The following is a 25193-nucleotide window of genomic DNA, read 5'->3' on the forward strand; positions in this document are numbered from 1 at the left end:
AACCGCATCCCTCAGATTATGAGTCGAACACCTTAACCCACCTGGTCATGCAGGGCCCAAATATAAGTTTGGTAGTCTGTGTGTGCTTTCTTATAGCAAAGCCTCAAGGGGCTATCAGCTGAGTCAACCTAGGGGAATCGAACCCCTGATTTTAGCGTTGTAAATCCGTAGACTTACCGCTATACCAGCGGAGGACTTTTCTTTCTTTTTGGTACAATGAACGTATAAAGTAAAATATCTTAATCTCCCAACGTTTCTCCCTGAAATTTAATACCGAGTTTTCCATTCGCTACAAAGAAAATGAACGACACAAATAAAGTACCGTATACGTTTCAATATTTCTCTAGGACGTGTAATATGTATTATTTCTGTTTTCAATCCCATTTAAAAATGTCTCGTTTGTTTCAATGTTCTAGATAGAACTATGTGAAAGACACTGAGGAATTCACTGACACAACGCAAGAGCTGCGAAGCAAGCTTATTGGCTTTCTAAGACGCTAATACCAGGCTATATACATGTTAAAGTAAATTAATTATTTAAAGATAGAACTGAAGGTAAAGAAGACCTTGAGTTTATATATATATATATATATTAAAACGTTTGATTACGTTTTTTCTGTTTCCTGCGTAGGTGATCAGTAATAGAAACAGTCCATCTGACTTGGTTCAATGGCACAAATATATCCCCTGACGACAGTCAAGTTTCAGCAAGCAAACAGATAATCAATAATACGACATTATGCATACTTAACGATATACAAGCTCACAAAAGTCAAACACGTGTGTTTCTTCTAGTCCAATGATGACTACCAGTGGGAAGAGGTCTTTGTCCTGTTACACTTGTTCTGTGGTACGAACCGAAACAACTTGTTTAATGACTTTTTCTTTTATATAAACTAAATCTCTCAACTTTGGACAATACCCTTTATAGTAAAAAACAATAAAACTACATTTCAGGTTAATTAAAAGCAGCAGCGTAAGGGCAACATTAGGGTTAGAATGGAACTAAACAAGAAATAATATTTTTTGCTCCATATAAACTTTCTGAAAACGAGTTTTTAATTAATAACAATTCATTATTTTATTTACTTGCTTCTATTCTATCAGTTAGGGGACAATCGTGTATTTACAAATTATGCATTTTTATCGTTTTATTAAAATATATAATACGAAGCAAATGAAAAGAGTTATAGTTGTGTGGATTTTCAGATCTAGCCAACCTGATGACTTGTGTTTTTTTAGATTAAGATCGTCCCCCAGTGGCTCAGTGGTATGTCTGCGGACTTACAACGCTAAAAATCGGGTTTTGATACCAGTGGTGGGCAGAGCACAGATAGCCCATTGTGTAGCTTTGTGCTTAGTTCAAAAACAACAACAGTAGATTAAGATCTTTTAGTGTATGTGCAGCCATAGTAGTATTTTAATGCATAGTGCTGCCATCTGGACGTACAGTGCGTGCAGAATCAAAATTTAAACCTAAGGTTTTTTATCACCTGCTTGTGATTTTAAACTCGTGTCCTTTTTAGTTGTTTATTTTGGAGGAAACCCACGTTGGGCTATCTTCTGTGTCCATACCGTGTAAATCTGTAAAATTACTGCTGTCCCAAAGTATGGCTCTTTTTTTTTTAGCTTCTTCTGTATTACATGTTCGATTCATTTAACACTTCAACTGGTTGCAACTAATAGGACAATAAAGACAAGTGGTTACATTTATTAACATACTTGGTATTGAGATTTAGTTTTAAAAATACTATTCACAAGAGAAGGTAGTCAAGTGACTAAGTGTATTATGGATACCCTTAAGGATGGTTCCATTAAAAGGCTACTAGAATTTCTAGTGTTAATATATTTCGAGTGAAACTTGGGTATTACGCTATTCTAGATACTATGATAAGGTATAGTCATGTTTAGTTCATTTTGTTCTCATGGCCAGGTGGATTAAAGCGTTCGACTCGTAATCTGAGGGTCGCGGCTCCGAATTCCCGTCACACTAAACATGCTCGCCCTTTCAGTCGTGGGGGCGTTATAATGTACGGTCAGTCCCACTATTCGTTGGTAAAAGAGTAGCCCAAGAGTTGGCGGTTGGTGGTGATGACTAAATACCCCCCCTCTAGTCTTACACTGCTAAATTAGGGACGGCTAGCACAGATAGCCCTCAGAAGCTTTTCGCGAAATTCAAAACAAACCAAACCGAAACAATAATTTTGTTCTGAATGTCAATATTCGTAGGGAAAATAATATCACTAGAAAGATTGGGATATTTCCCAAAACCATATAAAACTGGTTGTTCCAGTAGGCTCTCTTAGCTTTATTACCAACAGTGGTAAGTTACGCTTACAGTTTGGCAGAGTCGCCTTAGTTTAGCAGCATCAATGTCAATATGTCAGTGTGGTCTTAGGTTGACCAACATAAACGATGAATTGTGCAGATACGGTCTTAATTTTATGAAAATCAATACTAAGTTATGTCGGCATCACTGTTGAATTGTGTCAGTATGGATTTGGTTTTGTCAGTATTACTGCTGAGTTATATCAGGATGGCCTTAGTTTTATCAGTACCATTGATAACTTATGTCTGAGCGGTTTTCGTTTTGTCTGTATAAATGGTGTATTACATCCATTTGGCCTTGGTTTTGTCAGTATCAATGCCGAGTTATGTCAGGATGGTATTAGTGTTGTCAGTATTACTGCTGAGTTTTATCAGTGTGGTCTCAGATTTGTGTGTATAAATAATGGATTATGTCAGTATTACTTCTGAGATATGTTAGGATGGCATTAGTTTGGTCAGTGTTAATGTTGAGTTATGTCAGAATGACCTTAGTTTTATCTGTATCAATGCTGCAATGCTGAGCTATGCCAGTGTGGTTCCATATTTATCAGATTTACCTTTCAGAAAGAGAAAATGTTGAGTTATTTCTTGCTTTCTATCAAAATACACCCCCTTACAAAAATGATTGTTTGTTTGTTTTTTGAATTTCGCACAAAGCTACACGAGGGATATCTGTGCCAGCCGTCACTTATTTAGCAGTGTAAGACTAGAGGGAAGGCAGCTAGTCATCACCACCCACCGTCAACTCTTGGGCTACTCTTTTACCAACGAACAGTGGGATTGACCGCGACATTATAACGTTCCCACGACTGGGAGGGCGAGCATGTTTGGCGCGACGGGGATGCGAACCCGGGACCCTGAGATTACGAGTCGCACGCCATAACACGCTTGGCCGCTAGATAAATAAAAGACATCCCTTTACTTCATGAAAATGAAGCTGTCCGTATCAGAAACATTTTTCTTTTACTAAACCACAGCAATTAGCTGAACTACGTGAAATTACAGGGTTTAAATTTTATTAGTCTCTTGAGATAAAAGTCCCGGCATGGCCACGTGGTTAAGGCACTCGACTCGTAATCCGAAGATCGCGAGTTCGAATCCCCGTCATACAAATCATGCTCGCCCTTTCAGCCGTGGGGCATTATAATGTTACGGTCAATCCCACTATTTGTTGGTAAAAGATAGCCCAAGAGTTGACGGTGGGTGGTGATAACTAGCTGCCTTTCCTATAGTCTTACACCGTTAAATTAGGGACGGCTATCGCAGATAGTCCTCGTGTAGCTTTGGGCGAAACTCAGAAACAAAAAACAAAAACAAAACAATCCTGAGATAAAAATATACACATGAGCGGTAAACACTAGTCTAACCGCTAACAGGAGGTTACTTAACGTTCGTGAACCGAGTGGACGAGACTGTAATGAAACATCAGTCTTGCGGCTTCATTCAAAGTGCCGCGTCTTAATCAAACTCAACAAATCCATTTACAGATGCCGCATAAGTAACGACGAACCTCAAAATGTTTAGAAAGTAGATATATATAATTTTACAAAACCAACGCAATTTCAAGCCTAAATATGATATCGCATGTCACATTTTCCGCTGTATGACGTCACATTTTTGTCCCACCTCAAGACAGAGTATTAAATAGCCTGTATTCTCTTATCAAATGTTGGACGTATGTGCTTAGCAACATAAGTATGGGGCCTTCGTAGCCAAGCACTAGCGTGCCTGTCGTGTGAATCTACGGATTTATGGTTAATGTTCTATTGCGGCAAAAACACGCTTCGCACTTTGGGACAGGTGGAGCTCGACAAGAGTAACAATGAAATTCCACGTTTCGGTCACACTTTTGGTGTGATAACTATCTGCCTTCCCGCTACCCCCCCTCCCTCAGTGGCATAGCGCTAGAAATCGGGTTTAAATACCCCTGTTTGGCAGAGCACTGATGGCTCTTTGTGTAGCTGTGTTGTTAATTACAAACAAGGAAATCATATACTCTGTTGAGTTCAAAATTAGGGACGTTTGCGCGCATATTGCGCTTGTGAAGCTTTACGCAAAAATAGTAAAGAAATTACAACATAAGGTTTAAGCATCTAATTACTCAAGGGAAAATATGTAATTTATGAAGTTGAAAAAAAATGTGTAACGCCAAACAAAGGAAGATAAAAATGAGGAAGAAAGACTCACCCTCCAGAGGGACATGAAAGTTGAATTCTTAAACCTTTTTGAATGATAACTCCAGAGGAAAAAATATATTCAATAACCGTAGTTTACCATTGAAGAGACTCTCTATCGAAAGCACTTACTGTATGGGGCATTCATTATTTTATAAATTACAGTAAAAACATCCCAAGGTTCTCCACTTTAAGAATTACAAAGAAGGGCCTTAAATTATGAGAAGAAGGACTTGGATTTTTGGATCTTTTTAACTGAAAATTAACATTAAAAATGTATCCAATAACCTAAATTTTCTATCGATGAAGGACACCATTGTCCATTGAAAGTAGTCATTTTTCAGGCATTTCTCTTTAATTAACAGGTGAGAAGTGAAAATATTAGACAATTTTAGCTCATTTTCAATAAAAGAAAACCAATGTTATCATAGCCTATCCTGGTGAAAAAGTGGTTGCCATCCAATCATGATTCAGATTATCAGACAAAGCTACGGAAAGGATTATCTCTGTTATACAATCATTCCTGATTTTGTTCTGATAGACAAGAGGGAAGGCAGCAGCTAGTCAACAGCCCCAAAGTCGGTAGGACGACTTCACGAATTAGGGACATAAACGATAGAAATTCAGTTAGAAATGCACATTGTCCTCAAATTACCCTTGATGAAAGAGAGTTTGCCTTCCAAGAATGTTCATTTCAAAATTGCCAACAGGTTTTTGTTTACCCTTGATGAAGGAATGTCCATCTTTCGTCAGACCATATCGCCAAATTCGGTCATGCTCTATCTGATGACCGTGTATTTGGACAATAACTCTGCAGCGTGTAATTTTCGTTGTACAGGGGTTCGTCTTAAAGGTGTTATGTCCATTCTCCATATGACCTTCCAGAATCAGTCCAGTATACTAAGATAATGTCTTTCCAGCGTCCGTTTCAATAGTCCGTTCTCCCAACATGGTCCATGTTTTTGTGTTCACATCGTTATTAAGGGCAAAAGGTATTCCAGTTTTGAAAATGATAAATCTTTGTTCTGAACACATCTTTACGATCTGAGTGTATGAATATTTTGTGTCAGAAAAGGATGTTATATGCTCTTCTTAAAAGTATTAAATGTTTGGTGGCACATGAAAAGCCAAACAGTGTTAAAAATGTAGTTCTGAAAGACTCTGTTCCATTGTGACATAGTATCGCCTGTGATTGCAACATGACCTGTTAATCTGTATATTGAAAAGCGGGCATTTTAAAACCGTATATAGATTGTTTTTGTTTGTTTTTGGGGCCCGGCATGGCCAAGCGCGTTAAGGCGTGCGACTCGTAATCTGAGGGTCGTGGGTTCGCATCCGTGTCGCGCCAAACATGCTCGCCCTCCCAGCTGTGGGGGCGTTATTATGTGACGTTCAATCCCACTATTCGTTGGTAGAAGAGTAGCCCAAGAGTTGACGGTGGGTGGTGATAACTAGCTGCCTTTCCTATAGTCTTACTCTGCTAAATTAGGGACGGCTAGCGCAGATAGCCCTCGAGTAGCTTTGTGCGAAATTCCAAAACAAACTAACAAACACGTTTCTAGTCCTGATTTCTCCAAGCCCGTTGCCTTGGCTGTGGTTGGTTTTTCTAGATGTTTGTTTATGAATTTCGCGTTAGCTTTGTTTCCTCCTTCTTAATGGTAGACGCAAAATGTGGGGAAAAATGAAATAGAGTCATAATTTAAGATTATTATTGTTATTTATTTTCATTATTATGATTTTTGTAGAGTTGTTGTGTGTTTCATATAAATCCTGTACGATGAGTAGATTGGGGTACACTAAAATATAGGAACAAATTAAACGTTTTGGTCTCCATTAGACAACAAATAAAAAAAGAGAAAAAACTAAGTTACGAATGTAATTTGCTTCCATGATATACAGACATCAACCAGTAATTCTATTTCTTAAAATCTGATCAGAGTCAGTTTGTTTGTTTATTTATTTTTGAATTTCGCGCAAAGCTACACGAGGGCTATTTGCGCTAGCCGTCCCTAATTTAGCAGTGTAAGACTAGAGGGAAGGCAGCTAGTCATCACCACCCGCCACCAACTCTTGAGATACTCTTTTACCAACGAATAATGGGATTGACCGATGCCCCCACGGCTGAAAGGACGAGCATGTTTGGTGCGACGGGGATTCGAACCCGCGACCCTCAGAGTCAGTTAAGTATATATTATAGAATGTCTAACATATACATTCTGATTACTCTCTGGATTCCACTCAGGCAATTTATTATTCGTTTACAGATGTTATACGCTAGTACAGTGGTAAGTCTACAGATTTACAATGCTAAAATCAGGGGTTCGATTCCCCTCGATGGGCTCAGTAGGTAGCCTGCTACGGCTTTGCTATAAGAAAAACACATACACCAACTTTCCACTTTCTGGTTTTAAAATATCTTTTCTATTTACTTGAGAAAACAGGTATTTTATGGTTTTTTTAACTGTTACGTTGGCAGTTACTAAAAGTACAATTTGTCTCGTAACATATTTTTTAGTTCCAAAACATAAGGACGTGTGGCTCCTCCATGTATTACCTAGTTCTGGAAGAATAACATCTGCTTCGTGGGTTTCTTTTAATTGTATTCTGGCGGTGGTGTTTTCTGTCTGAATATATCACGAAGCTCTTCCATATAAATTAGAAACTGTCTTCGTTACTTCGTCTGAGAGATGGTCCTCTTACTTTTTACTCAACCAAACCAGTGCTGTAACGTTTGGGACGTCTTGTTTTTTTATATTCGTGTGCTGTTATACACCGAGCTGAAAAGAAACCTAACCGTAATTTTCCAAAGCTTTAATTTGCACTGGCCTTGAATTCCTGCAGACTCTATAGGCCTTCAATAGGGTTTGGCCATGTTTCTATCCACTTTTTTTGTGTACGAATTAATTAAAAGAGTAGATTTATGGCTCTTTTCATGCATGAGTAAAGCCAATAAGATACATTAAAAACTTGTGAGCTTTGGTGTAGGACAAAAAAAAAGACTCTAAATAACAGGGGACCTTTGTCTTCTGGGAAGTTTAAACAACAGACAGAAAACGATATTATATAAAAAAAACTGATATAGGCTCGTAATAGAAAGGATGGAGTTTATTACAATGCAATCTTCCTTCCTCATGTAACTGCATGCAGGTATGAAGAGCTGGGGGAGGGTCAATTCATGAAAGCTGTATGACCTCAACACAATGTAAGCCTTTTGATATATGTATTTACAATAGAAATATTACTCAATTCGAGTTTCGGCAAAGGCAGTAATATTGTTTGGAATCACACAGTGTTGCAAATCTGTTTATGATTTCGGTGACAATTAATTAAGTTAGATTGTACAGATAAAGTATTAGGCAGACACTCCAAGTGATTTACGTTGCCTGGAAATATGAAAATAAAAGTTCATATCGCCTCGTTTTCATATTGTGAGTTAGATATAATAAATTTCATGGATGCTAAGTTTTCCGATAAATATCTAATCTCATCTGTTTAAACAAAACTCACTGTGTGAATTTCACAAAAAATTATAATCCAAAACTCGATCGCTTTCGACTAGTTGGCTATTTTTCTCTTGAAGAAGAAAGTGGTCGAGTTTTGGATTTTGTTGTTGTTGTTGAAAGAAACTCATTGCATCTTTTGTGTGCGATCCTGTGTGCTAAAACTTTTATCGTAACACATCGCATGAAGATAACATATCATATGTTCACATTACCAATAAAATTTCTTTGTGTAATATTCTGGCTTGGGTTTGTTTCGGTTACAGAACTGTCTGTGGTTGTGTTAAATACCCCGTGTTACTGTGTGGATTTCCTCTGAGAAAAGATATATATATGGACGAATTGTACACAAATGAAAATATTACTTCATGGAATAAAACCCAGTGAAACTAGAATACTTCTTTGTATTAGTACTTTATCAGAATGAAACATCGACAGACGAGCATTGTTCTATACAGAGTATTCTGTTAAGTCGAACAAAGATGTTAACACATGAACAGGGGTGAATTATTCGGAGTGTTATACTGGTATACACAAGCAGATCTGAGAGAAGATATATGCAACGAACACAAGCACATCTCAGAGAAGATATTACATGCAACGAACACAAGCAGATCTGAGAGAAGATGTTATATGCAACGAACACAAGCAGATCTGAGAGAAGATATTATATGCAACGAACACAAGCAGATCTGACAGTGTTACGAACTAACGATAACTAAGCGATAGGCCTAACTCTGAAATCAGTCTAATTAATTTCTTTTTTAAATTTCCTTTCGTACTTACAACACTAACCCAAAATTGGTGACTATAACACTAGTCAATCGACAACATTGTAAAGAAAACAACAATTAACAAAAATCCATTAATTAAGTGACTGCGTAGCTCACTGATAAATTAAGAACTTAAACCACAACTGCATAACGTTACTGTACTGTTAGAATATTTTTGTTTCCAAATTCCTTAGAAAATTCGAGACATCACTCTAAATCTAGACAGTACATTTCTAGGCGTCACGCATCATTTACTTTATGTCGAAATTCCCTCTAGCAGACGACGCGAAATGTCTAAATTAATATAATGAAATGTAGTTCACAACAATGTATTTCAAGCATCAAAGTGCTCAATCTCCAGTAAAAACGGTAAATGTACACTCAGGTCTGTAATAAAAACAATTCATCTGATAGCTTTAATATAAATGTTTCTGTGCACCATATGTGTATTATAGACAGTGTATTTAGAACTTGGAAAAATTAATTACATTCTACGTTAACAAAGCTGAGGCCTGGCATGACCAGTGGTTAAGACACTCGACTCGTAATCTGAGGGTCGTAGGTTCAAATCCCTGTCACACCAAATAAGCTTGTCCTTCCACCGTGGGGTCGTTACAATGTGTCGGTCAATCCCACTATTTGTTGATAAAAAGAGTAGCCCAAGAGTTGGCGGTGGGTGGTAATGACTAGCTGCCTTCCCTATAGTCTTACACTCCTAAATTAGGGACGGCTAGCGCAGATAGCCCTCAAGTAGCTTTGCACGAAATTCAAAACAAACAAAGCTGAAATTTTTCTTACGGTAGTTATTAAAAGAATGACTGAATTGTAGTGAGTTACGTTTGATTAGATGTTTTTCGTTCGACTTTAGAAAGTGAATCTTCAAATATGTGAATTATTGTCATATTGTGTTAACTAGAATTTCGTTTTTACTATGAAGAGAGAGGCCTGATAAATATATAAATAGTCATTAATTTGTTTCGTGCTTTTTGTGTTGTTTCTGTTTTTTAATGTCACAAGTGGACGTAACAAAATTAGATTGAAATTAAAGTCCAGTACAACTTCGCAAGTACATTGTTTTTTTTTTTTGTTAAGCCTTTTCAGTTTTATGCGCCCGCGTCGCGCTAAACATGCTCGCCCTCCCAGCCGTGGGGGTGTATAATGTGACGGTCAATCCCACTATTCGTTGGTAAAGAGTAGCCCAAGAGTTGGCGGTGGGTGGTGATGACTAGCTGCCTTCCCTCTAGTCTTACACTGCTAAATTAGGGACGGCTAGCACAGATAGCCCTCGAGTAGCTTTGTGCGAAATTCCCAAACAAACAAACAAACAAACCAGTTTTATGTGACATTATTGTTATAGGCACTCGTAGTTTTAAAATTTGCACACTTTTTGTTCACAGGATGTCAACTTCCACTGTAAAATATTAAACATCATTATAATACTATTAAGGACTTAGCTAGTCCAAATATAGGTTTGCGAAGAGAGAGCACAGTGGGTGCAATCGCAGCTCTACATGTCTATCAAATGCACTTATAATGTGTAAAAACAGCTTCAGTTTACCATGCAAGTGCATTATTTTTAGTGGAATTTGTAACGGGCATATAGAGCACATTTATATCGAGTTCAGGCCTTTTCTTTCAGATGAGCTAAAATGCTTAAAAGCTTCGTAGAAATGTTATTCGTATAAGCTTTTTATCTTACGTTTTAACCCTAATTGTGAAACTGCAGACCAAAAGAGAGTCGATCTTCAAAGCCCATTCGTGTAATAGGCAATTGAAATGTTAATAAACAGTCTTCTGATTGGAGCTCTGGAATACGTGTCCGATTCTTATTGGATGATTACTAAGACACATTAACTTAGTAGAAATTGTGAACTTTGGTGTTGCATACCTTATGCATATCTTTACCGTTAAATGCTTTTAGTTTGCTTTGAATTTCGCGCAAAGCTACTCAAGGGCTATCTGCGCTAGCCGTCCTTAATTTAGCAGTGTAAGACTAGAGGGAAGGCAGTTAGTCCTCACCACTCACCGCCAACTCTTGGGCTACTCTTTTACCAGCGAATAGTGGGATTGACTGTAACATTATAACGCCCCCACGGATGAAAGGGCGAGCATGCTTGGTGCGACAGAGATTCGAACCCGCGACCCTCAGATTATGAGTCCAATGCTTTAACCACCTGGCCATGCGGGGCCAAATGCACTTGAGTAGTGTCTAATGTCGATATTCTGTGTTTTCGTTTATGTATTAACTTTCATATCCATGTATATAACTTGCGTGTTGTTGTTTCTAGAACTCTGTAAGTTTTAATAAATAATTATGTGACACTTCTATTTTCTGATGACTTTTGTAATGACAGCAAGACGCTGTTTAGCACGTGGAAATGTGTTCACAATTATACTTTTATTTCGCGTCACCAGGCATCGCAGGAATCCTTGTCATGGGAGTGGGCATTTTCACCAGTGGTACACTAATGCGTAAATTCAAGCCTGGTGCTCGAGTGGTGGCGTGTTGGATTGCCCTAGCGACTTTCGCCTATTCTATAGGGATGGTCCTTCTCATGTTTGTTGGGTGTCCACTAAACATTCAAATCGACATGGATGGAACTGGGTAAGAGTGAGGTCAAAGTTTACCTGTTTTTAATGTTTCTGAAATTTATTGTTTTCAATTTTATTTATTTCTAGAGTGAATCTCTACAGATGTTTCTCTATATATCATTTACAGTCTAAAAAAATGAATAAATATATTTATCACGTTTCACGAAAGAAATTCGGGCATCTTTAGCAAGTAAAAGACAAAAAAAAAAGACATTTATTACAAATCAAAAGATGTCCGATTACACGTGTTTAAGAATTTACAAAGCAATTAGAATTTTCAAAAGTTACTTTGCTTATGTCTTAAGGAATAGTTGTTTTCAGAACTTTAGTTTCTTTTTTGATTCTAAATAACCTTGAAATGTACTATCATTCACAGAGAAATTGCGTCATCTACCGGAACAAATTGTAACGATACCTGCAGCTGTCGCTCGGGCGTTTTTGCACCAGTTTGTGGCGCTGACGGTGTGACGTATTTATCACCATGTTTGGCTGGTTGCACCGGAGTTTCTGCTGAATTTCATGAAGAAGTAGGTGGAAGTATTTTACCGAAAATTTGCACATATTCATTAAATCCATACATCGAACTACACTCTTTTGTTTTTGTATAAAGTTTGTTTTGAATTTCGCGCAAAGCTACACCAGGGTTATTTGCGCTAATAATTCCTAATTTCGCAGTAAAAGATTAGAAGAACGACAACGATTTATCACTACACACCGCCAAACTATTAGGCTAATTTTTTACCAACGAATAGTGGGATTGACAGTCACATTATAACGCCCCCAAGGCTGAAAGGGTGAGCATGTTTGATTTGACAGGGATTCGAGCTTACAACCTTTAGATTGCCAAGCGTTTTTTTATGTAAAGAACGAAGTTCTGAACACTCATGTATTTAAACTGTCCTTACTATACACAGTTCATAAAACTGTGTAATATGTGCGTACATACGATTTGTAATATTAAGTTTAGCCTAAACCTATAGTCTTTTAGCAAGCATTTCTTAGATTAAGTTTCCCATTCCCCAGTATTACAGTTTTACATCTGCGCACTTACAAAGCTAGAAATCGGATTTCGATACCCGTGGAGGGCAGAGCACAGATAGTTCGTTGTGTAGTTTTGTACTTACCTTCTAACATAATCATATGTTACAACTAAATTTTTCTTTTTAGTTTTATAAGTGTTACAGTATATTTTACAGAGTCTTATAATCCCAAAATAACACAAAGATAACACTTTCGTTTTCTTGAAATTAATGATATAAGTTTATGTCAATATTTACATTGACAGCATGTCTGTATTCATTTTAAATGATCCAATCACAAACAAGATATAACTGATTTTTTTTTTTTTTTCCGCAGTGAAATAAAATATGAAATTATAACACAGCGTACTGTTTATTAAATTACCAGGGCCTGGCATGGCCTAGCGCGTTAAGGCATGCGCTTCGTAATCTGAGGGTCGCGGGTTCGCACCCGAGTCGCGCCAAACATGCTCGTCCTCCCAGCCGTGGGGGCGTTATAATGTGACGGTCAATCCCACTTTTCGTTGGTAAGAGAGTAGCCCAAGAGTTGGCGGTGGGTGGTGGTGACTAGCTGCCTTCCCTCTAGTCTTACACTGCTAAATTAGGGACGGCTAGCACAGATAGCCCTCGAGTAGCTTTGTGCGAAATTCCAAAAACCAAACCCAACTAAATTACCGAATCCAGTTATCGAGAAATAATCACATTAATAATAGCAGATTTATTTATTCTGTCTAATTCTATTCGTCGAGTTGTTTCTTTTAACCTGTTATTGTATATCATTCGGAAGTCGTTTTTAGTATTAAAAATACATATAAATTTTCTAAACAACAAGTTATTACTGAGTGCGATGAGAACTGAAAATTGGAGTGGGGGAAGTGAAACAGAAACCTTTCTCCCTAGATGGCAGTACAAACAACTTTAAGTAACATACTTGAGTCATTGGTTTGTTTTGAATTTCGCGCAAAGCTACTCAAGGGCTATCTGCGCCAGCCGTCTTTAATTTAGCAGTATAAGACTAGAAGGAAGGCAGCTAGTCATCACCACCCACCGCCAACTCTTGACTGCTCTTTTACCAACGAATAGTGGGATTGACCGTCACATTATAACACCCATGGCTGAAATGGCGAGCATGTTTAATGCGACAGGGATTCGAACCCGCGACCTTCAGATTACGAGTCGAACACCTTAACCCACCTGTCCATGCCGGGCCTGAGTCATTGGAAAACTACCAATTTTTGTTAGCATTTGGAACGTCTCAGAGTAATCAAAGTACTCTTACCCAGGCGCCCACCGCTAGAACAGCGGTATGTCTCCGGATTTACAACGCTAAAATTAGGGGTTCGATTCCCTTCGGTGGGCTGAGCAGATAGCCCTTTGTGGCTTTGCTATAAGAAAAACACAAAACACACTTACCCAGGCTTAATGTTTTTCTACTTAATGTTTTTCCACGTTGTGATAATGCGAACCTTAAACCTAGTATGGTATTTTCGTAAGACTCAAATCGTATCTTACAGAACAAACTATCGCAAATTCATTAACGCAGGTGACGAGAAACATGGCCCAGCATGGCCGGGTGGTTAGGGCGCTCGACTCGTAATCTTATGGTCGCGGGTTTGAATCCCCGTCACTCCAAACATGCTCGCCCTTTTAGCAGTGGGGGAATTATAATATGTCAGTTAATCCCACTATTTGTTGGTAAAGAGTAAAGAGTAGGCCGTGGGTGGTGATGACTAGCTGCCTTTCCTTTTGTCTTACACTGCTAAATTATGGACGGCTGTCGCAGATAGTCCTCGTGTTGTATTGCGTGAAATTGAAAAAAACAAACAAATGAGAAACAACTCCCTTGAAGTGACTTTCTAAATTTTTAGTTTGCATTGTCGGGTTCACCCGGAGAAGAACTTACTAAAAATTAATTATATCCTTGTAAAAATGTTTAATCTTTAGTAATAACAAATGAAAATATTTCACTTATAAAACAGTATTGTTTGTTTGTTTGTTTTTGAATTTCGCACAAAGCTACTCGAGGGCTATCTGTGCTAGCCGTCCCTAATTTAGCAGTGTAAGACTAGAGGGAAGGCAGCTAGTTATCACCACCCACCGCCAACTCTTGGGCTACTCTCTTACCAACGAATAGTGGGATTGACCGTCACATTATAACGCACCCACGGCTGGGAGGACGAGCATGTTTGGCGCGACGGGGATGCGAACCGGCGACCCTCAGATTACCAGTCGCACGCCTTAACACGCTTGGCCATGCCAAGCCGTCTATAAAACAGTAACTCCTATCAGTGTTACTACGTTTTAGACAAGCTGCAAAGATTAGTGACTTACCTTGAAAATCTGACGTGACTTAACCCTGAAGATCTGACGGAATGATTATTAAGGAAGTTCACATGTGAAATTTTTTAAAAGTAGATTTATCAGCGTTCTTTATGAATAATTAGCTATTTCATTTTTTTTTTTTTGTGACGTTCAACCAAACCTCAGTAAAAGTTAATTGATGACTGGCGCTTGGCCGAAATATAATAAAAAGTTTAAAATTTCTAATCAATACTTCCGTAGATTGGCTGGACTTAGGTCAGAAATGTTATAATGTGTACTGCTTTATCGTACAACTATCGAATCATATCTCGAAGTGGTTACTCAATACATCAAACTAATTTTAAAGCAATGCTGGGTCGAGAATAGGTGACGGGGCAGTATGATTGGCTTAAACTGTTCTAAGGCTGGGTTGAGAATAAATAATAGTGCAGTATGATTGGCTCAAACTGTTCTAAGGCTGGGTTGAGAATGAATAATAGTGCAGTATGATTGGCTCGAGATGTTCCAAAAAACCAACAACAACGATTTTTGATGTCAGTTTCTATAAATTAATACTGGTTTTATTTGCCCACAGTACATGTACAGCGACTGTCAATGTCTAGGAACAAATATGACAGCTACCAATGGCTATTGTCCACTTCAGTGCGATAGCCTGGTCTGGTACACCATCATCTTCTCGCTCTTCATTCTCATCCACTCCACATCAGAGGTCGGCTCTATGTTACTAACATTAAGGTGAGTTACATCACTCCCTTTAGACACCTATAATCGCAATTAAGTTTTTTCGAAAAGGTTATTACTTTCTACAGGTTTGATGTTATATATATATGTTTCCATCCCTTCTCAATGTTTTTGAAACCTTTTGAAGGGAAACTTTAAACATGTTGATGTTTTTCAAGTGACAGACAATGAACGTTGTGTAAAACAACAATGTTGAGAGTTAGCTTATATCAGTATAAATTAGGACCTGAAGCTTGCTTATTGGTTAACGTATAGGTCTGGAGGCCTTGGTATAAAGGTTTGGTACTACAAAACACATTTCGTAGTCTCAGTTGTGGGTACGTTATAAGAGTGACAGTCATTTCAGATATTTGTTTAAGAGTAGCCCATTTAGGCGACGGGCACCGCCAACTGATTGTCTTTCCTCTGGCCTGGAGTTCAACACTTTTTTTTATGGCTACTCTTGAATCACGTAGGGCATTTTTCAAATGAACAGGCAAACAAACTGCCTACTTAAACTGGGGTTTTCAAAACATTTTAGTTTCTTCAACTCACAAGTTTTTAACGAGATTAAAAATGTTTATTAAAATACTGCTTTAAAGCAGTTATTAAATCCAATAACGTATTGTTGCTGTTGTGCTTACAGTTGTCTCATCAGTTAATTTTTAAATAACCTCGTATCATAATGTAACTGGTCCTGATTTCACATGTTCGTAACTATATTATGTTCGATGATATAAGAGTTGATTAATTAATGGTAACAATCCGTTACAGTTGTACAGAGTGTAAGGGTAAGATCGAAACGTCAACACAGTTGTTTATTACAGGGTAACAGGAATCTGACATGGACACTGTTAATTCAGTCACTTACATGAAGCCAACAGAACTCTGATTGAGACATTGTTAATGCATACAATTATAATAAGCTAATATCAAACTGATATAAACGTTGTTGACGCAGACACTTATAATAAGCAAAGTTAAACTTGGTACATCTATTATTTCAACGCAGACGTTTTCAATAAACTAAGTTGAACATAGTACAAATTGTTAAAATTTATCTGAGTTTGTTATAAATGCCCTCTTTAAAGAGCTTATACGAAGTTGTTTAGCTTAGCTTATTATAACTGTTTACGCTAGTATAGTTTACACAGAGTTCAGCTTAGCTAATGAGTGTCTGCGTTAACGTAGACATTTATAATAAAACGATCTAGACCCGATATAGACATTCTTAGAAGCTTATAAAATTATTTCTTTGAGAAACAAAGGTCAATTTTAAGTAAACAGTAAGTTTCAACAGATTTTTAAAAGTGGTTTACATTCATGATTATGATAGTAAAACAAGTTAATTACGAATTACACACTTACGTTTTGTATGCCATAAGAGTTCAGTAAGTTATTTACAAAGTGTTTTTAACAGATGCGTTGAACCAGGAGACAAAGCTATGGCTCTGGGTCTGATATCTTTCGCTATTGGTCTATTTGGTAAGTGATAACGAGTATATTCATATATATATTTACTTTAATTGACAAATCAACAGAAGTGGTTTTGTAAAACGAGAGAGAAGAATTCTATTTAGGTTTCATTTATAAAGGTTTAAAATTGAAATTTTAATATGTATATTTTGATTTATTTGTGATTTATCTGAATGTAGATTTTATTTTCTATTACCAGGTTCCTAGGGCCAAAGTTTACAAAGGAGGACACCTTCATTGATTTTTATAAATATTTTTATTGGGTTTTCCATTAACCAAAGATACTCGTTTTTAGGTTATAGATATTTTAATTGGTCCTTCCCATAGTTAAGAATACTGGTTTTTAGATTATAGATATTTTTATTGGGTTTTCCAATAATTAAAAATACTCGTTTTTAGGTTATAGATATTTTTATTGGGTTTTCCAATAATTAAAAATACTCGGTTTTAGGTTATAGATATTTTTATTGGGTTTTCCAATAATTAAAAATACTCGTTTTTAGGTTATAGATATTTTTATTGGGTTTTCCAATAATTCCAACAATTAAAATACTCGTTTTAGGTTAAAATACTCTCGTTTTAGGTTATAGACATTTTAGGTTATAGATATTTTTATTGGGTTTTCCAATAATTAAAAATACTGGTTTTAGGTTATAGATATTTTTATTGGGTCTTCCCATAATTAAAAATACTCGTTTTTATGTTATAGATATTTTTATTAGATATCGAAGGGCTAGAGCTTGCAATGTTTTGTTAATGAAAGCTGAAAATAAACAGTACTGAATCAATCCGTGATGACGAGAAAACCCACTTGTAGAGAAAAATATATATTTAAAAACGGCTGGTTCGCTCCTCTAAATAAACATTTTCTTTATTCATCCAGCCGTTTTTAAATATATAAGTACTGAATCAATTTTTTTTAATTGCTCGTTTAAGTTTACTTGTTTACATAGGACAGAAAGTTACAGTTTAAGTAAACAAGACAGAATATTAATGCATAATATATAGTTAAGTGAAAACGTTCTTTTTACAGCAAACCGAGTTTTATAGCTTGGTCTCTTTGCCGCGAGTTGTTCCCTAAATTTATCAGACATAGTCGAGTCACTTGCGTGTTGTTTCGTACTTTGGAGCCAAGAGGGTGCTGTAATAATGACGGTTAAATCCCACTAATTGATTTGATTATTTGTTTATTTCTTCCAAAGCCACACAAGGTCTATCTGCGCTAGCCGCCCCTAATTTAGCAGTGGAGTAACGAGATTCCCACTGTCCCTATCTACTATCTAACGAAACCACAGCCAAGGGATTGACCGTCACAATATACTGCCCCCACGGCTGAAAGGGCAAATATATTTGGTGTGACGGAGATTCGAACCCGCGACCCACTAATCCGTTAGATAGGTGTAACCCGGGCACTGTAGACCCTAGTAGAAAGAAGTTTGTAATTAAATTGGTTTAACATATTACATTCTTCATGATCAAAGTGAGACAGAAGGATTTGTTTTAATAGAGTTTAACAAGATCTAGAAAATAACGCGAAATAATAACAACGTTCGGAAAGGGAAGAATTTCATGGATTTTAAACGTTCTCTAGGACCTAAGGATCTTGAAATATAAAAATATCCAAGTTTAATGTGTTTCAATTCTGAACGAGTCATTATTTTTTGTACGTGAAAAATTACGACCAATACTTACTCTAAATATGTTTACTGTATTTTATTCTTCGTACAGGTAACGTGCCTTGTCCAATAATTTATGGGGCTGTAGTGGATTCTGCCTGTTTGTTCTGGGAAGATAACTGTGGTGAGCCTGGAGCCTGCCGCGTCTACGAGCCGGCCAAGTTCCGGATGTACTTCCATGGTATTACAGCCATTATCATGTTTTCAGCCTTCCTAATGGACGCTCTTGTATGGTACAAGTCCAACTCCATTCAGTTTCACGTAGATGAAGAAAATGACCAACCAGAAGAAACAGTGCCCGTGAATATCATATACTGCACTCAGTTTGAGACTAGTGTCTGATAAGGAACTGCTGTACTCATTCAGGAACAAGCATTTTACCCATCGTTTAATTTTATCTTGAAACACTGACCAGTGGTAAAGCTTAGTTTGTTGTGACTAAAGAAGAGCTTTCCACAGTTTATTTTTTTCTTTCAAACCTAACCGCTGACCTCGTTCGTTATGATGGAGCCACAAAAACGGGTCTCTGACTAGTTTCAGTTAGAAACAAAACCTCATGATCAACAGCGGAAAGTCTCATTCAGAAACAGCCGTTGTAAGTGTAGAGACTTGGACTTGCGCCATCTCATGTGAAGATTAAAGTTGTTGCACAGGAAGCGGCTCTGAAAAGAAGTAACCTGAGCACTCTGATGTGAGGTGGAAGACTCGAACACTGGATTTGGAATGCTAGACGATCGATTACTTTACCGGATTTTTCTGGTTTTGGGAATATCGGAAAATTACAATAATACAAATGCTTTGGGAAGCAAAGAAGGGAAGACGCTTTGTCTGGATAAAGGATGAGAACTGATAAGAGAAACAAACAAACGAAAGTTTAAACTAATTGATGTCCCATGAAAAGTAACGTAATTTCCATTTCTATTGTAGCTGTTAAAGTCTTGTGAACTTTTATATCGTACATTGTGATCGCCTCTTGTTAATGCCGTAGCTTCACTTGGTGCTAATTTCACGCACGTGAGCGTTTCAAAGTTAGTACGCTAAACTACAACAAGGAACGTAAAGCGCCAAGTGGTGCATTTGTATTTGGGTCTGAATTGTACATTAGAAAGGGCTGTTAATGTTCTGCTGAGAAACTATTTACTGATTAATCAAACAATTACAGTGAAAAATCAAAATCCCCCGAAACAGGGCAACCATGAACAAGCCCTTAGTAAGTATGCTCAGTAATAATAACAAACGACATTAATACCAGTATTGCTCTTGTTGCGATAACGTCAGATTAATAGAAGGTAGATTAACATTTGAGATAACACTAATATCCGCTTTAGATTTTAGATTTTGAAAAAAAGAAAATTGCTGAAATGGCTTTCGGGTAAGAAGACGTGACTGTCCAGGTGTCTCGAGAAATAAAGAAAATTAAAATAATTGCTCACTTGTGGCCTCTGGTGGAAGTTTTTTTAAGTGTAACTTAAAATGTCCAATTTTTACGAAACTGCTTGGATAAAGCTACTTTATAACAAAAAATGAATACTTCTGTCATTTATCGGGACTTGTAAAACAATATTTGTTTGTGTGCACACGCGCATCTAACCATCACCAGTCACTGATATACATATAAAACCAAAAGGTAACATAAGGTTAAGAGAGGTTGAATTTTGGGAAAACGACTTAAAATGTAATGGTTTAAAATGTAATGGTTAGTGGACTAAATATTTTCATCGATATGCAGAAAAGGTATTTCAAGATGTCGTGACACTATTAAGTTACTACTTTATCAAATTAAATGTAATACTATGTCTCGGCTGCTCTGGTAATTTGCTGTTACTCAGATGGCTAGTTGTTGCTTAGACTATTAGCAAGTACTCAGGTGATTCTGCTGTAGCTTGAATAGTAAGCAGTTATGATGTCACCATTGTTCGGGCAGTTAGCTGTTGCTATGGCAATGTCGCCATTGTTCGGGCAGTTAGCTGTTGCTATGGCAATGTCGCCATTGTTCGGGCAGTTAGCTGTTGCTAGGGTAATGTCGCCATTGTTCGGGCAGTTAGCTGTTGCTAGGGTAATGTCGCCATTGTTTGGGCAGTTAACTGTTGCTAGGGTAATGTCGCCATTGTTCGGGCAGTTAACTGTTGCTAGGGTAATGTCGCCATTGTTCGGGCAGTTAACTGTTGCTAGGGTAACGTCGCCATTGTTCGGGCAGTTAACTGTTGCTAGGGTAATGTCGCCATTGTTCGGGCAGTTAACTGTTGCAAGGATAATGTCGCCATTGTTCGGGCAGTTAGCTGTTGCAAGGTTAATGTCGCCATTGTTCGGGCAGTTAGCTGTTGCTCGGGCAGCCAACCAGCTGTAAACTGGTAAGACGCACGCAGGAACATATTCACTCAACATTTACAGTACGTTATGCTTGTTAATGGTTCAAATAGTTTTGATTGTTATTGAAAAAGAAAAACTCAGCTTAGTACGATTTTTGAAAGATACGAGTTGAGGAGGGAAATTATATATGTTGAAAAACTGCACAATCTACTCAACCATTGTGAAGAGTGATCCCCTTAAATACTGTCATTGTTGTTGCCAAAGTCATGTTATGTTCTCTCAACAGTTCCATGGAATGTCACCACAGATGTAGAGGTTTATGTGTACATTTAAAGATATAGTTTATCATTATATAACACAGAGTTCCACTGCAGAAAGATGTATACATTTATATAAAAGTAGTTATATATCTATTAGAATAAATAATGCCTGGGGTGTGTTATTTGTCAGGAGTGACTGATACTTATCCTAGTAGTGTATATAGTTCGATCAACAAAATATATAAAGAAAGATAATGTAATTTTTAATGAAGAATAGAGAAGCCCTTGTACATATTATAACGTAATGTTGAAATAAAGAACATTTGTCGATATTTTAGTTTTGGAATGTACGTGTACAAATAACTATGAATTGTGCCTATCATGTTTGTCTCGAAAAAAGCTGTAGTTCCAGGAAAAACTGGAGTTTTTTTTTGTTTTGTAAGAGTTATAGGTTGTAAAAGGAATAAACCGTTTCGAAGAGGAATATCCGTTTCAGTTTGAAGTTAATTCTTGTAAATATATATACATACCAAAATTATCTCAGTAAATCGTATCCTCATATCTCAATAACCCTGTTTCGTTAAAGAGAGAAGTCCATAGTTATGAAAGTTAGACTGAGACTGTTACGTCCAGTTTGATGAAATGTCATAATAAAACATGCGTGAATTATTTCAGAAATGTATTTACTTATTTATTATTATTAATAGGCTTAGCACCGTCATTTTTAATAGGGCAGGCCCTCTGCTGCGTATCAGGTTATAATCTCAAGAATAATTTTCTCTGATGTAAGAGCTGGTACGAACATAAATAAAAGCGGAGTTGATTTTTAAATCTCTTTGCGTAACGGATATTTGTTAAAAAAATTCATTTAACATCAGAAATAGTCTTCACATGTGAAATTTGATTGTCGAATTTATTTTCTACTTTCTGAATAATTTTAAGCTTAGGTTTCACACAAACTGTTTGTTTTTTCTTAGTTCCTTATTTAGATTAAACTTCTCAAATTTCCTTTGAAAAACATTTTACATTGAATTTTAAACATATCCACATAATGAAACTTTGTGAACATCTATTGTGAGTAATTACATAATTTTTTAATCGAGAAATTTAGTGCATTTTGCACAAAATGTAAATATATATATATATAAATACTAGGTACAATATGTCAAAGGAAACCTTTTTAATTGCATCGAAAATATTTTAAATCGTTTATCCTCTACGCTCCCTGGTGGCTTAGCGGTAGTCTGAATTAATAATCGATTTTGGATGCTCGCCATTGGGCAAGGCATTGTTAGCCCATTGTGTAGTTTTGTGCTCAGCAGACAAACAATGAGGTCTCTACGAAACTATAACAAAATCTGCATTTACAATTCAAAATGACGTCACGGCTCACATCCACTCGTATTGGTTGTTTAAACAGTACAGAAGATAGAGACCAGAAACATGAGGTTTGTATCATAGAAACTTCAGATTTTGTTTATTGTATTGAGGGTACTGCAATAAGTCAATTACAGGATCAATCAAGAGGGACGAACTTTAAGTTTAAAATAGGTGTAAATAATAAAGAAAAAGAGATAAACTTTAGGTTTAAAATCATATTTTGTTTGTATTTATTGTGATTTTGTAGATGCATATACAGTAAGGTTTCCCCTGAAGTGGCACAGCGATGTGTCTTATGACTTTTACTGGTATAAATCGGGTGTTTGATACCCGTGGTGAGCAGAGCACAAAGAGCTCTTTGTGTACCTTTGTGGTTAATAACAAACAACAACAACGGGGTAAGAAAATTAAATTCCAAGTTATTTTTACCAAGAAACTCTAAACTTATTTAATGACGTAAAAAGTAAGTCTTGTTTGTTTTGTTTGCTCTGTATTTTGTTACGATTTTAATATTCAAATACTACTCTTATTTCCTATTAAAATAAAAATCAACCATCAGATTTGATGCAAATGTAGTAAAAACGTGAACAATTTGAAGTTAGAGAATTAAACAACTGGAAAATTAGAAACGACCCCTTACGTATACGAGAAGAGTGGAATTATGTTTGTTTACGCACCTAACGATTAGAATTTAACAAATATGTGATACAATAGCTACCGTGTAGTTACTACTAACACTAACATTGCAGTTATAAGAAAGTAAATAGACGTACGCCACAAGAGCTTAAATCATCTGGGCTAAGAATAGCCCCTAACCTTTGCTAGTTCTTGAACATAAGAGATAAAGCAAAGTCTATTATTCTTTCTGAGCGTTTTGCCGTTAGATGTAACGTATGACACGTTTCAGAGATTCCACCTTCTACGTATTTCATAGAGGAAAACAACTCGATTTCCCATGATGCAAAGTGTTCAAGTGTTCACGAAGTATCGCAGATGATTAACATGTGACGCCCACACAGGATCTGAGACGCAATTATTTTCCAAGTCATTTTACAATGTGTAATGGCTATACTTGTTGTCAAGATAGTCTTGTCAACATCCGTTAATGTTTCACTTAATGCACACAGATAATTCTATATAAAATTGCCAAAAATAGCTGTTGTTATTATAGTCGGTTCAAAGACGTTGTTATGTTTTTTTTGCTCCGACAGTAGCCTACAGAAGTGACGTTTGATGTAATTGTTAGGGTTATAAACGTAGTGACCATTTTGCTTCGTTCGCGTGACTACTGGGATTTTTTCTAGTTATTACTTTCACGGATTATCCAGATCTCAGACAATTTCCGATAACAGCGAAGCGAAGTACCAAGATAATTATTCCACATAATTAAATGTTAGCAAATTAAGCTAGTCAGAGCAAACTTTATTTCATCATGTTCCAAATTACTGCAGTTAAAATGTACATTAAAGTAAGATGTTTATTGGATTCTGACATTCTTATTTGAATGTCATTAAATCGTGATGTAGCTCGTATTTTCTTATATGGCCTTAAATTAGGTTTAGCTTTTTATTAAGTGCTTTGATTGTCAATGAGCTTCAATGTATTATCACAGTAAAGTGGGTAATAGGAAAAACTGCAAAGACGTTCTGTTTAAAACCCAAAATATATGAAATGATAAATTTTTTAGTTTCCATAGTAACGAGTTTAATTCAGTTTTGCTATGTAGAGAAGCAAATCTAAAGATTTAGATAGAAATAAAAATTTTGTGTTCTTACAGCAAATTTATTAAATGGGCTATCTTAACGATGTCCATCGCGGGGAATAAAACCCAGAAGTTTAGTTTTAACTTTTTGATCTTACCGCCGACCAATCAGCGAGCTGAAACAAAAATTAAAATGTGTAATATTATTACTTAATATAAACAAACAAACAAACAAAATAATAAACAATCAAACGTATACGTAAATACATAAATGAATGAAACGGTTGTTGGTTGAAATACTTATAGGGATGTATATTAATTTTATTTTTAAGTAACTCAGTTTCTGTAGTTTTAACTTTCTTGTTTTACGACTTTTTGTTGCATTAAAACTTTCTATATTACCATAGCTGTCTATATTATACACATACATAAATACATATCGATCCCTATTTGGGGGCCCGGCATGGCCAAGCGTGTTAAGGCGTTCGACTCGTAATCTGAGGGTCGTAGGTTCGAATCCAGATCGCACCAAACATGCTCGCCCTTTCAGCCGTGGGGGCGTTATAATGTTACGGTCAATCCCACTATTCGTTGGTAAAAGAGTAGCCCAAGAGTTGGCGGTGGGTGGTGATGACTAGCTGCCTTCCCTCTAGTCTTACACTGCTAAATTAGGGATGGCTAGCGCAGATAGCCCTCGAGTAGCTTTGCGCGAAATTCAAAACAACCAACAACCGACCCTACTTGTGTTTATAAAATTAAATAGTTCTTATTATATTTGTTTATTAACATTTTTTTTAGAGTTTTCGTTGTTTTGTTTCGTTATTTTGTTACGAGTATTGCACACAGATAAAACCATAGAAACTTCAGATAATGGCTGTTGTCTCCATCTACGAAACCAACTTAACTATTTTTACTGATTTGTCGCCTGATTGCTGTTTTAATTTGTTGATTCGGTTGAGAA

The 25193-nt window shown here is 36.6% G+C and overlaps 1 protein-coding gene across 5 annotated transcripts in view; it reads left to right on the forward strand.

Annotated features, from left to right (window-relative positions):
* LOC143246573 (solute carrier organic anion transporter family member 74D-like) overlaps positions 1-21634 on the forward strand; it is a 203073-nt gene extending 181439 nt beyond the window's left edge. For all 5 annotated transcript variants that reach the window (XM_076493511.1, XM_076493510.1, XM_076493508.1 and 2 more), the window contains 5 exons: positions 11191-11380; positions 11744-11894; positions 15283-15443; positions 16849-16913; positions 18633-21634. In XM_076493511.1, coding sequence (XP_076349626.1) covers positions 11191-11380; positions 11744-11894; positions 15283-15443; positions 16849-16913; positions 18633-18922 — 857 coding nt within the window. In that variant the 3' untranslated portion in view covers positions 18923-21634. The remainder of the gene's footprint in view (positions 1-11190; positions 11381-11743; positions 11895-15282; positions 15444-16848; positions 16914-18632) is intronic.
* Positions 21635-25193: the final 3559 nt, after the last annotated feature.

Source organism: Tachypleus tridentatus, chromosome 3 (genome assembly GCF_004210375.1).
Source record: "Tachypleus tridentatus isolate NWPU-2018 chromosome 3, ASM421037v1, whole genome shotgun sequence".
Classification (NCBI taxonomy): Eukaryota; Metazoa; Arthropoda; class Merostomata; order Xiphosura; family Limulidae; genus Tachypleus; species Tachypleus tridentatus.